The sequence below is a fragment of the Molossus molossus genome, unplaced genomic scaffold (genome assembly GCF_014108415.1).
Source record: "Molossus molossus isolate mMolMol1 unplaced genomic scaffold, mMolMol1.p scaffold_m16_p_18, whole genome shotgun sequence".
Classification (NCBI taxonomy): domain Eukaryota; kingdom Metazoa; phylum Chordata; class Mammalia; order Chiroptera; family Molossidae; genus Molossus; species Molossus molossus.
Window position 1 is genome coordinate 65,265,875 of NW_023425353.1, and position 13,911 is coordinate 65,279,785.

A 13,911-nucleotide genomic window follows, 5' to 3' on the forward strand; every position below is an offset into this window, starting at 1 on the left:
CATGGTTATGCGTACATGCATAAAAGTTCTGTGGTTCATCTCTTCCCTCCATCTCATCCCCCTCTTCTGAGATTTGTCAGCCTGTACCCTACTTTTATGTCTCTGGGTCTGTTTTTTTCATCAGCTTGTTTTGTTTTGAACAAGATTGTCTTAATCAGGAGTTTTTTGTTTAGCTTTAAGCTACATGAAATAATTTTGGTGGAACCTGTCTTCTCATTATCTAAAACTTGAGTTCCTCCTGAGTTCCAAATTGGCATATGTGCTACAAAGTTTCGAGTAAATGCAAAAAAATGCAACCACAGCTGTGGTCGATGCCAACCTGTTAACTTACCTTAGCATCAGGAAAAAGGGGAACATACAAACTGAGCAGTCTTGCAGGGTTACTCAAGCAGACATCAGAGCTACATTACGGACAGTCACATTATTCTGGCACAATGCTATTCACTGGAAAACCTGTTTTTTTTTCTGACCTTGTTAGATTTCAGAGCTTCGTATGCAGGAAGAATTTAATCTAAGAAGATAAGGTGTTTCATATTTATGTGGATGTCTAATACAGTGAGGATTTTGCTGACTTTCATGATAAGCAATGGCTGTTTATATGAGCCTGAAAAACATGTTTGTGTATTTACTCATTGCTAGATATCCAGTGCCTCACACATAGTGCCTGACAAATACTAAGACCGCAATAATGATTTGTTATATAAGTAAATGAATGTGTTTATTTTTTGTTATATTTGAGTGACCAACTCAGAGAATGAACTTGTACTGTTTTTCCTGCATTAGTTGGCATTATATTTGCTACATTTATTTATACTCTTCCATATTTATAATTTTATGTAGTTATTTATTGGAATTAAGAATGAATTTGATTATTAGTATAATAACATTACATATTAAAATATTGCCTCCTTTTCTGCAGCATAAGTATGAATAAATTGGCTTTGTTTTATATTTGTAAATTCCGTTATCTCTATAGAAAAAGGCACAGGGAAGGGAGCTGACTTTTCCATATTGCAAATAGAATATTAATAAGTAAGTCTACGATGCTGAGCCTTGAGTCACTGCCCTCTCTACCCACATAATTGGGAACCAGCTTCTAATTATGTGGGGTTGGAGGGTATGGTCCAGTAAATAAATCTAAATTCCAACCTTGCGCATCAGATGAATGGTGGGTGAGTCATCTCTCTTCCCATCTTTACAGGCCTTGTGAGTATTTTAATATGGAAAGCCACACTTGGTACTTAGTTTTGAAGAGTGTATGTTTAATAACTCTGTGGCAACTGTGTAACATGCATTTACATTTAATAAGATAGTTTTGACATTAAAATTTGACATTGAAATTATGTGGGACTCACAATAATAATTTTACTCACAATGTTTTCTTGCACTGATTATTATCATATATTTATTGACCTCAAATAAATACCACAAAGAGTTCTGGGCACCATATACCCAGCCACTTGAAAAAATACTGTAAAATATATTTAAGTTTTCTTCCTTTTATTCAATCAGACAGTCAAGGGAGAGGTCCCATTTTTTTGTGTACAACCTATCTGATTAGTTGCCTGGGTATATTGGGATTGATAATTATAGTGGCATTTGATCGTTTGGATTAACATAATCTAAGCTATGCATAAGGAAGCATTTCACTTTGAACCAAACCAGCCCAGCTGGTTTGGCTTAGTGGATTGAGCGTCGTCCCATGGACTGAGAGGTCCTGATTCAGTTCCCAGTCAGGGCACATGCCCAGGTTGTGGGCTAGATCCCCACTAAGGGGCATGCAGGAGGCAGCTGATAGATGTTTCCATCTCTCTCTCTCTTCCTCTCTGAAAAATCAATAAAAAACATTTTTTAAAAAAATATGAGATGTGTCAAACATTTCTGTATCCTTCAGTAATAGACACGTCAGTCCCTAAAATCACATAAAAATAGTAATCTGTTTTTCAGTTGATCTTAATACATGTCAAAATAGAGTACTATTGTGAGGTATAATTTTAAATTCCATTTGTAAATTAAAGGAATTAGAAATGGAGCCTGAAACACCTATTTTAATATTAAGAGACATGTAAAACTTTCATGTAAAAATATACTTTGTGATTCCAGAAATACCAGTTTATGTTAAACTATTTTGTAATCTATATCATTGCAAGCATATTTTATTATTTCATCAAGAATTTAGCAAAATATTATAACATTATGACCATCTAAAATCCAAAAGTTTTAGTTTCACCATTACATGATTTTTTAATGTTTCCTTTTCCTTTATATGTTCAGAAACACTCTGCAGGGCAGAGCTGGGACTAAGATGAGGCAAGCAAAGCAGAGGATTTTGAGAATGAGACCTCCTTAAATTTTGAACCTTAGATGCCTTGTTTGCCTCATCCTAGACCTAACCCTGCAACAGGGTGAAACTCATAGACACACACTACAGTATGGTCGTTACCAGAGGGAAGAGGATGGGGAGATAGTAAAGGATTAAAGGGGCCAAATATATGGTGACAGAAGATGATTTGACTTCAGGTGGTGGGTACACAATACAACATACAGATCATGTATTATAGACATGTACACTTTAAACCTATATGACCTTATAACCAATATCACCTCAATAAATTTAAATTAAAAAAAAAAATAAAAATAAAGCAAACATGGGGACTCTGGATCTCAAAGCTCATTCAGAATCATGACTTCCACTTGGTTGCCCCTTCTCCTGTTTTATTGGAGAGAGACAAGTATCTGGGACCAATCAAAAAATTAAAGATCGGGAGGCAGTGAAACTAAGGAACTTTTTCCTGGAAGCAAAAAGGAAATGATGGGAGCCTGTCTCATTAAGGACAGAGGTTACTACATCAATCATCATTAATTCACAACAATGGCTAGGAGTGAGCAGTGAGTTGATGACCTGGTGAAGTCTGAAACATTACTTTGAGTACAGTGTGTTAAAGTATAAATATGTACTCCTAAACAAACATTTTATTTCAAAGTGTGTTCTAAACATATAATGTATAAAATTATTTTCATAACTCTTTTAAAAGTTTCTAATTCTGATTCAGACTTGTGTATTGAAATTATTTTCATCTTTATACTCAAGCATAAATTTTATTTATATATATTTATATATAAATTTAGAAATTTAGATCAAATTATTGAGGTTTCACTAAGACCAACATAATCTCTTTTCAAGGGAACATACCTAGTGTGGAACAATCATTTGTAGACTGTGGGATAAGTGTAAAATTAGTAAAGAATAAACTTTTAGAATTTTAGTCATTAGTGAGCTTTTTGGTGTTTTCCCATTTATGTGCATTGAACATTTCTTTTGTTACAAAAATGTATGTGATATTAGGCAGTATCATGAAGATTTCTAATGAGAGAACTCTTGTAGATATTTGTTAGGTGTTCTAAATAAGAGCTGGAAAAGTATTATCAATAAAATAAACTTCCCAAGGTTTATAAGCTATGACTTTTACTTCAGAAGTCATATAAGCACTAAACTGTGATGTGCTTGAACCTCCCTCCCCTACCTCTACTATATGCTAAAAGCCATAAAAGCAAACCTTATAAGGTTCAAAATGAAATTTTAATTATTTTCTGTGTATTCATTGCCTTAACTTATTTTTTCTCTTTTTTAGGATCTGAGCAGCAAAGATATGAAGAGAGATTTGTATATAGTTGCCCATGTGGTACGAATAGGTACTGTTCACCTTATTCATTCCTGTGACTAAGACCAGTCCAGCTGGGGATAAGTATCTGCTATGTCTGAACTTTGTCTTCTCCCACCTCTTACCTGTTATGTCAGGCCTCAGGATTAGAATCCAGCTTGTATTGGAGCTCTGTCTTAAACTCAGCTGCTATGGTAGCTGAGTTTGATATAAATGAATACATTTTTTCACTCAAAATATTTTGTTCCCTATTTGTTTTGGACTCAAACTTATTTCAGGTAGACTGCTTTAAGGCATTGTCTTTATCATAGTGCCCTGCCTCTGTGTCAGCCCTCTACCACTGACATCTTACAGCAGATGGCCATGGCTGCCAGCTTAACAGGTGGTGTGAATGGCCTTTGCTGTGTTTTGTATCAAAGTATATATCTGTGCTATTTTCTACAAAATTTGAGTGACTGTTCTTAGTGCAGTAGATGGATGGCATCTCACTTCTGTGCCACTCAAGATGAAAAAAAGTGATTTTTGCTACTGTTTTGTGGTTGGTTTGCCCAGCCTTAATTCAAGATTATGACATAATTTGGGGGGTTATAATTAACCAAGTCTTCTTTTCTAGGTTTGGGTTCTGGAAGATTTTACATATTTTGTCAGAGAATATGTTTTAATCCTTTGCCAACAAAACAACTATTTTGCTCTACTTTTGTTTTTTGTTCTGCTTTACTTAATAACACATTTGTCGAGGTTCCAGTTTTACATTGGCAAATCCTCTTGCCACTGTAGGCACAGCCCCGGTAAGCAGGAAAAGCAAGGTTTTGTGTGTGTGTGTGTGTGTGTGTGTGTGTGTGTGTGTTTTATCCTCACCCGAGGACATTTCTCCATTTTTTGTTCAGATAGAGTGGGAGGGAGAGAGAGTGAGAGAGAGAGAGAAACATCGACGTGAAAGGGACACATCGAGTAGCTGCCACCCGCACAACCAACCAGGGCTGGGGACAAACTGCAACCGAGGTACACACCCTTAGCAGGAACTGAACCCGGGTCTCTCTGGACTGCAGGCTAATGCTCTAACTGCTGAGCAAAACCAGCCAGGGCAGGAAAAGCAATATTTTATCCACTTTGTGATACAGTTCTTGCTCCTGTGGTGGTACAGGAGCAACTTTGGCAGCTAAAATATTAAAATTTCTTAATATTTCTAAATGTAAATCTATTAGCACATTGGGTTTTCTAAGAAATTCATGAAACCTTTGTTGTATTGTCATATGATTAATAAATGCACCTTTGGTATTGAGGTAGGTAATAAGGATGATTGATTGAATGGGATGCAGAGGGAGAGTGCAGGCCAAAGGCCTGTTTGGCATTCCTCCAAATAAATATCCTTGCATCCTTGTATAGTCCTAAATTAGTTTTTCAATTTGGAGGATCTCTAAGGTGCCTATAGCTCTAGCATCCTTGGATGACAATCAGGGACACTGGAGAGGAGCATGGAGTTCTCAGTTTGACTGGTGTTTTCTCCTGTGCCCCAGGTCGGATGCTCCTGAATGACTCAAAGAAGGGACCTGCTCACCTGCACTACCGGCGACCATATGGCTGTGCGGTCCTAAGTATCCTGGATGTCCTACAGTCACTCACGGAATTAAAGGAAGAAAAGGATTTTGTTCTTAAGGTTTACACGTGAGTAATGGATATCAGAAATATTAATGATTTGTAACATAAGACAACCCAGCACTGTCCTCAAGAGCAGCAGTTCTTAAGCTTTGTGGAACACAGAATCATCAGGATATGTGGGATAGAGAGCTTTTTGAAAATGCAGGGATTCTGATCTAAGGTTTTGGATGAGGTTCTGGCAACTGTATTTCTTATAAGCTTCCAGGTGATTCTGAAGCAGGTGAATTTGGAACCTTTTTTCCTAAAGTAAGTCTGGTAGTACACATTTCCTCTTCTAACCAGGATTAACCAACCTTATTAAATAATTACAGAAAAGCTAGTAATGGAATTTTTGAAAGGTTTTGGATATGAGAGTCTTCTGTGTCTAATGCTTGCCAACAGCTATGGTAACTGAGCTGGCTACTGATGCAGATTGCTTCAAAGAACAAGCACAAATCAGGTTTCCCTGCCTTTGAAGAAAAGCTAATTTTTCTTAGGAGCTGAGGTTTTACTCTTCACTTCTGCCACCACAGATCTACAAATCCCCTCCAGCTAGGCATGCATTATTTTTAGTGTTCATCAGCCAAGGGACCTGTCCTACCGCAGCAGTACATCTCATCCTGACTCTTGTTAAACAATAGAAAAAAAAACTAATAAAGAAACACAGAGCCTGGTTGGTATGGCTCGGTGATTGAGCATTTACCCATGCCCCAAGAAGTCGCTGGTTCTATTCCCGGTCAGGACACATGCCCAGGTTGTGGGCCCAATCCCCAGTGGGGGCAGGCAGGAGGCAGCCAATCGATGTTCTCTCTCGTCGATGTTTCTCTCTCTCTCTCTCTCTCTCCCCCCCCCCTTCCTCTTTTTCTAAAATCAATAAAGAAAAAAAGAAACACAGAATCCAGGCATATTGTCTGTCTTTGCTTCTAAGATACACTAACTACTGAACCACACTGACCAGAGCAATATACATTTATAGTGTGTGTATGTGTGTGTACGTGTGTGTAAGGCAGATAAACATGTCACCTTTATTAGCAAAAAAACTTAAATTTGAGATCATGTTTAAATCCAAGAGCCACAAATTTGTTTAAAACGTTTGTTGTTGTTTAAAACAATAGAAATTTATTCTCATAGTCTGGAGGCCAGAAGTCTGAAGTCAAGATGCCAGCAGGACAACCCTCCTCCCAGAGGCTCTAGAGTAAAATATGGTCTTTGCATTTCAGCTTCTGGGGATTCTTCGCATGCCTTCATTACTCCACTGTCTCCTGGTCACAATGTTTTCTCTTCTTTTGCCTGTATCTTCTCTTCTGTCTGTCTTAATCTTCTTTGCCTTTAAGGATGTTTGTCCTTAAACTTGGTCTCACTCTAATAATCTAGCATGATCTCATCTCAAGATTCTTAATTAGGAAAACACTTGCAAAGACCCTTTTTCCAAATAAGGTAACATTCGTAGGGTCTAGGGGTTAGGATATGGACATATCTTTAGAGGCCACATTCATCCCACTATAACTTATGATGAGAATGAACCCTAAATTGGAAAGATTTTTTTTCTCCTCACCCGAGGACATTTTTGCATTTATCTTCAGATAGAACGGGAGGGAGAGAGAGAGAAACATTGATGTGAGAGAGACACATCAACTGGCTGCCACCCACACGACCTCAACTGGGGCCGGAGACAAACCACAACCGAGGTATGTGCCCTTAGTGGGAACCAAACCTGGGTGTCTCTGGTTAATAGGCTGACGCTCTAACCACTGGGCAAAACCAGCCAGGGCTAAATTAGAAAGATTTTTAAAGTCACCATCATTGTGGAGCCTGGTATCGCAGAAATTGTGTGCTCTCTGGTAACAGGTTGGTCCCAAAAGAGAGAAGAGGCAGAACTTGAGATTTCATGCTGGGTCCTTCTTCTAGATCAGCTGTTCTCAACCTGTGGGTCGCGAACCATTTGGGGGTCGAATGACCCTTTCACAGGGGTCGTCTAAGACCATCAGAAAACACATATTTCCGATGATGATTCATAACTAGCAAAATTACAGTTATGAAGTAGCAACGAAAATAATTTTATGGTTGGGGTCACCACACCATAAGGAACTGTATTAAAGGGTCGAGGCATTAGGAAGGTTGAGAACCACTTTTCTAAATGCACTAGCTAAAGGAGTTGTTCCTTCTCTCAGGACAGTGATGGAAAGGGCTTAAGTGTTACTCATGGAAGCCCTTTTACCATCTGGAAAGAGGAGGAAAACAAGTATTCCTACTAAAGCACTATAATTATATATATACTGTTTTTGTTTTGTGTTTTTTTTTTAGTTTGTATTAAAATAAATATGTATAAGTTGTAAAATAAAAATGGTTTAAATTTTCCTAAGTAGACAATTTCTCATGGTCCATGAGAGCCCGTCAAAATGCATCAAGCCTTGGCTGGTGTGGCTCAGTTGGTTGAAGCATCTGTGGGTTTGATTCCCAGTCAGCACATACCCAGGTTGTGGTTTTGATCCCCTGTTTGGGTGCATGTGGGGGACAACCAATCAATGTTTCTCTCTCCCTCTCCTTTCCTCTCTCTCTGAAATTAATAAAATCATATCCTCAGGTGAGGATTAAAGAAAAAAAATCGCCCTGGCCGGTTTGGCTTAGCAGTTAGAGCGTCCGCCTGCGGTCCGGAGAGACCCGCTAAGGGCATGTACCTCGGTTGCAGTTTGTCCCCGGCCCTGGTTGGTCATGCGGGTAGCAGTCACTCGGTGTGTCCCTTTCACATCGATGTTTCCCTCTCTCTTTCTTCCTCTCTCTCCCTCCCGCTCTGTCTGTAAAAAAATGGAAAAATGTCCTCGGATGAGGATAAAAAAGAAAAAAAAATCAGATTGGAGATTTATGTTAGCCTGATCTTAAAAACTGTTGAGTTGGGCCATTTTTATAGAAATGTAGCTGGTTTTTTTTATCCTTCTCAGTGCTTCTCCTTTTGCAGTATAAGTAAGAACTGCATGAACCAGTGGTCCCCATTAGTAGTATTCCTAAATTTGTAGGATGTTGCCTGTTTTCTAGCTTATTAGGACTTTTAATCAAATAAAGGCCAAAATAAAGCAGGTCACACCCAAAGAAAAATAATTTTAATATGGAGTATTTGTACTAAACTAAATTTTAATCATAATTGAGACTAAATAGTTGCAATTTTTGGGTTACTGTACTCTGTAGCCCTCTCTCCCTTCACCTTCCTGCTTTTGGGTCGAGGCAGACCTATGTTTCACTACAGCTCTAAACTCTTCTCATCTGTAAAATGATCATGACAATACCTATCTTATGGATTATGATAATTAAGTGAAATAAAGTATAGGAAAAATATCCCTACTATCTATAGTAGTAGGCAGCCTTCTAAAAATGCAAACCTAGCCCTGGCTGGTTTGGCTCAGCAGTTAGAGTGTCGGCCTGCGGTCCAGAGAGACTCAGGTTCAGTTCCCACTAAGGGCACATACGTCGGTTGCAGTTTGTCCCTGGCCCTGGTTGGCTTGTGCGGGTGGCAACCACTCGATGTGTCTCTTTCACGTTGATGTTTCTCTCTCTCTCCCTCCCACTCTATCTGAACAAAAAATGGAAAAATGTCCTCGGATGAGGATTAGAAAAAAAAAATAAAGAAAAATGCAAACTTGCCCTGGCTGGTTTGGCTCAGCGGTTAGAGCGCCCGCCTGCGGTCCGGAGAGACCCGGGTTCGGTTCCCGCTAAGGGCATATACCTTGGTTGCAGTTTGTCCCCGGCCCTGGTTGGTCGTGCGGGTGGCGGCCACTCGATGGGTCCCTTCACGTCGATGTTTCTCACTCTCTTCCTCTCTCTCCCTCCCACTCTGTCTGTACAAAGAATGGAAAAATGTCCTCGGGTGAGGATAAAAAAAATAAAAATAAATAAATAAATAAATAAAAAATTAAAAAAAAAAAGAAAAATGCAAACCTGACTTCCGGTCAAGATGGCGGCGTAGGTAAGCGCAGTATCGCGTCCTCCCACAACCACATCCAAGTTACAACAAAACTACAGAACAACCACCATTCAAAACCGCCTGAAATCAAGCTGAATGGAAGTCTTACAACTATGGAATTAAAGAAGCTGCATTGAGACTGGTAGGAGGGGTGGAGGCGCGACAGGCTGGTCCCACACCCACATGTGGCGGGTAAAAATCAGGACACCTCAGTTGGGAAGGTCCTTCCTGAGGACTGAGGGGTCCCCGTCCCACACCAGGTACCCTGCTCAGGGTTCCAGTGCTAGGAAGAGAAGTCCCCATAAATTCTGGCTGGAAAAACCAGCAGGAACTGAGGCTCAGGGAGGCTGACGTGGCTGGAGCCCCAGGCAGCTCCTTAAAGGACCCGCGCACGGACTTATCAGACTCTCTCCCTCTAAGCTTGGAGGGGAGGCAGCTCAAGCGGCACCAGAGACATACAGGGAAGAACTGAGCTGTTTGCCACTGGAGCGAGGGCTGGAGATGGGGCTTTCTCCGGGACAAACGTGCTGTCAGAGGCCTTTGTTCCTTTGGTGAGCCCTTCCCTGGGGTGGCAGACAGTCGCCATATCTGGGACTCCAGCACCTGGCTCACACTGGTAGCCCCGCCCTGCTGACTCCCTGAGGCCCCGCCCCGCCCCACCCCACCCAACTTTCAGGCCCACCCAAGCTGTTGCCACTTGCGTAACCATAGAATTGGCCTGACTTGGATCCTGCTTCAGGTTTTCCTAAATTCTTTCAAACGAGCAGCAAATGGTCTCAGCTAGCCCCATACCGCTCATTAAGTAATACACAGAAACAAACACAGGGAGGCAGCCAAAATGAGGAGACAAAGAAACAGGTCTCCAATGAAAGAACAGAACAAAACCCCAAGAAAAGAACTAAGTGAAATGGAGATAAGCAACCTAACAGATGCTGAGTTCAAAATACTGCTTATAAGGATGCTCAATGAACTTAGTGAGAACCTCAGTGAACTTAGGGAGGGCCTCAAGAGCATAAAAAAGGACCAGTTACAAATCATGGATACACAGTTAGAATTGAAGGAGGCATTAACTGAAATAAAGAATAATTTACACAGCTTCAATAATAGAGTATGTAAATCCAAGGAGCAAACCATCGATTTGGAATATAAGACAGCAAAAAGCGCCCAATCAGAACAGCTAAAAGAAAAAAGAATTTAAAAAAATGAGGATAGTGTAAGGAGCCTCTGGGACAACCTCAAGCATGCCAACATTCGCATCTTGGGGGTGCCGGAAGGAGAAGAGAGAGAACAAGAAATCGAAAACCTGTTTGAAACAATAATGGCAGAAAACTTCCCTGACTTGGTGAAGGAAACAGACATACAAGTCCAGGAAGCACAGAGAGTCCCAAACAAGATGAACCCCAAGAGGCCCACACCAAGACACATCATCATCAAAATGCAAAAGGTTCAAGACAAAGAGAGAATCTTAAAAGCAGCAAGAGAAAAATAGCTAGTTACCTACAAGGGAGTTCCCATAAAGCTGTCAGCTGATTTCTCAAAAGAAACTTTGCAGGCCAGAAGGGAGTGGCAAGAAATATTCAGAGTGATGAAAAGCAAGAACCTACAACCAAGATAACTCTATCCTGCAAAGCTGTCATTTAGAATCGATGGCCATATAAAGACTTTCCCAGACAAGAAAAAGTTAAAGGAGTTCATCACCACCAAACCGTTATTATATGAGATGATGAACGGTCTTTTTGAAGAAAAAGATAAAATATATGAACAAACAAAATGGCAATGAATACATATCTACCGACAATGGAATCTACACACAAAATGAACAGATAGAACAGAAACATTCTCATAGATACAGAGAACATTTTGTTGGTTGCCAGATGGGAGGAGGTTTGGGGGAATGGGTGAAAAAGGTGAAGGGATTAAGAAGGAGAAATTGGTTGCTAAACTGACAAACCTCAAAGGGAAAGGGGCGGGGGGGGGGGGGAAATAAACCAAAGAACTTATATGCATAACCAATGGACACAGACAATAGTGTGGGAAAAGGTGGGAGGGAGGCGGGAGTAGGGAGGAGGGAGTCAATGGAGGAAAAAATGTGGAACATCTGTAATACATTCTACATTCAACAATAAAGATTAAAAAAGAAAAAGAAAAATGCAAACCTAAAGTTCTTACAGTCAACCCTTTATATGTATATATTTTTTTAATCCTCAGCCGAGGATATTTTTCTATTTATCTTCAGATAGAGTGGGTGAGAGGGAGAAAGAAGGATAGAGAGAGAAACATTAAAGTGAGAGGGACACATCTATTAGTTGCCTCCTGCACGAACCAACCAGGGCTGGGGACAAACCACAATCAAGGTATGTGCCCTTGGTCAGAATCGAACCCGCAACTCATTGGTCCATGGGCTGACGCTCTAACCACTGAGCAAAACTGGCCAGGGCAACCCTTTATATTTTTGTGATTACTTTTTAAAAATTTTTTTAAATGTTTTTTTTATTTGATTATGCATTGCTGGTTTTATTTTTTTTTAAATCTTTATTGTTGAATGTAGAATGTATTACAAATGCTCCTCATTTTTTCCCCATTGACCCCTCCTCCCCACTCCCGCCCCCCTCCCGCCTTTTCCCACACTATTGTCTGTGTCCATTGGTTATGCATATAAGTTCTTTGGTTTATTTCTTCCCACCCCCAACCCCTTTCCCTCTGAGGTTTGTCAATCTAGCAATGAATTTGTACTTCTTAATCCCTTCACTTTTTTCACCCATTCCCCAACCCCCCTCCCATCTTGCAACCAACAAAATGTTCTCTGTATCTATGAGAATGTTTCTGTTCTATCTGTTCATTCTGTTTGTAGATTCCATTGTTGGTAGATATGTATTCATTGACATTTTGTTTGTTCATATATTTTATCTTTTTCTTCAAAAAGACCCTTCATCATTTCATATAAGTGACTACTTTTTTGAATTGCCCGCCTAGGGTAAAGATGAGAAGAAAGTGGGTGAATCCCATCAGAAATACAGAAATCAAGAAGATGAGGTAGTGGGAAACAGACAAATGGTAAAGTGTGCTCCAGTATGTGAGCAAATGAGAAGGGTGTTCTGAACTCACTTGGCTGTGGTGCGTCTGAAATCTTGGAAAAAACCAAAAACCTCTCATCGTATTTCTTGAGTAAATCCCTGGATGTGTAGTGGTGGAAGTGCTACTTTATTGTCTGTGCTGGTCATTGCCTTTGTAGAGAAGGTGGACTGCCACAGAAGCATACAGACCTATTTAGATAACTGTCTCTCATGCATCTCATGATTGAGGATAAACTATCAACATGAGTAATCATGCTCTAAATACTAGTTTGATTGGATGATGTAATCATGCCTGATTATAATCTCAATTCATTTGATTATTCAATAAATGCTTACATCGATCATTTTATCTTATAAAATATCCTAACGATTGGTTAAAAGATGCTGAGGACACCACATCCACTTAGTTTCAAATGATTTGAGGAGCTCCTCATGGCATTCTGGAAAGGGAGATGTTTGAAAGTCCATTTAGGAGATGATTACCCTAGTCCAGAAGAGAGATGATAATAACTGAAGCAAGACCATAAAGAGGTAAGGTCAGGTATGACAGATTTTAAGATAGCAAAATCTACAGGACATGACAGCTGGAAGGGTTCTGGTTTAGTGAACCAGCAGGTTCCATGCAGTGAGAGGGAGTCTCTAGGAGCAGACAGGTCGGGGAGAAATGACAAAAGCTCTCTTGTATCCATGTAGGTCAGGAACTTAGGGATGAGTCTGTGCTGGAGATAGTGCTTTGTGGTTTGGCAGCTTCTGGTGGTTGTTGCAACTATGGTAGTAGGTATGATTGCCCAGGAGAGCTTGTATGGTAAGAAGGAAATGGCTGAAGGCAGAGTTATAAAGGCCACCAAGAGTTAAGAGGTGTGCAGTGGCAGGGACAGGCCGCCTGTTGTCTGGCATCTGAATTGTATGTGTTGGGGAGAAGGGTACATGTGAGTGAAATAATACATATTGTCACGTTGATGTGGTCAACAAAGCACCAACTACACTCTACTGCCAAGGAACCAGTGAGAGTCTTTTTTTAGAGGGAGGGAGTTAATTTTCAAGACTCTTCTTTTGAAATGAAAAGAGAAAATATGTTATTTATAGCAAACTTTAATCAGAGATCTACTAAAGAATTAACTACTGATCTTGTAAACCCAGAAAGTGACAAAAAAAAAAAAACCTGACAGGAAGACACATCTTTGAATTCTCACCAGCTGGGCATGTCTCTGATGCACTGACTGGAAGATGAGACTGTGTGCGTGTCAAACAGGAAGGGCTGGATGTGCTGCTACCAGCACCTCTCACTTTTCATTTCCAACCGAGTTGCTAAATTGTAAGTGATCATTTCAAAGAACACTTTCTGCCTTACTTTGGAAGGAATTCTGCGAGCAGGAAGATATCCTTCCAGCTCTGAGAACCTCATCTTTGACAATTCTTTGCAAGCTTATTTATACCAACTGAAGAGTCTGAAGAACCACCGATTGAGTAACACAATTAAACTAGTGACCAAACTCCTTTAACTCTGCATGGCCTCTACACTAACCCTCTTACTTAGAAAGCTGTTGTGCTTCACTGCTTTGTAGCACATGATATAACTTAC

At 40.1% G+C, this 13,911-nt stretch overlaps 1 protein-coding gene across 1 annotated transcript in view; it reads left to right on the plus strand.

Moving 5' to 3' along the window:
* Positions 1 to 13,911, plus strand: part of DOCK3 (dedicator of cytokinesis 3) — a 247,386-nt gene that overhangs the window by 137,527 nt on the left and 95,948 nt on the right. Inside the window, exons 10-11 of the mRNA XM_036267098.1 lie at positions 3,633 to 3,693; positions 5,180 to 5,327. Coding sequence (XP_036122991.1) covers positions 3,633 to 3,693; positions 5,180 to 5,327 — 209 coding nt within the window. The remainder of the gene's footprint in view (positions 1 to 3,632; positions 3,694 to 5,179; positions 5,328 to 13,911) is intronic.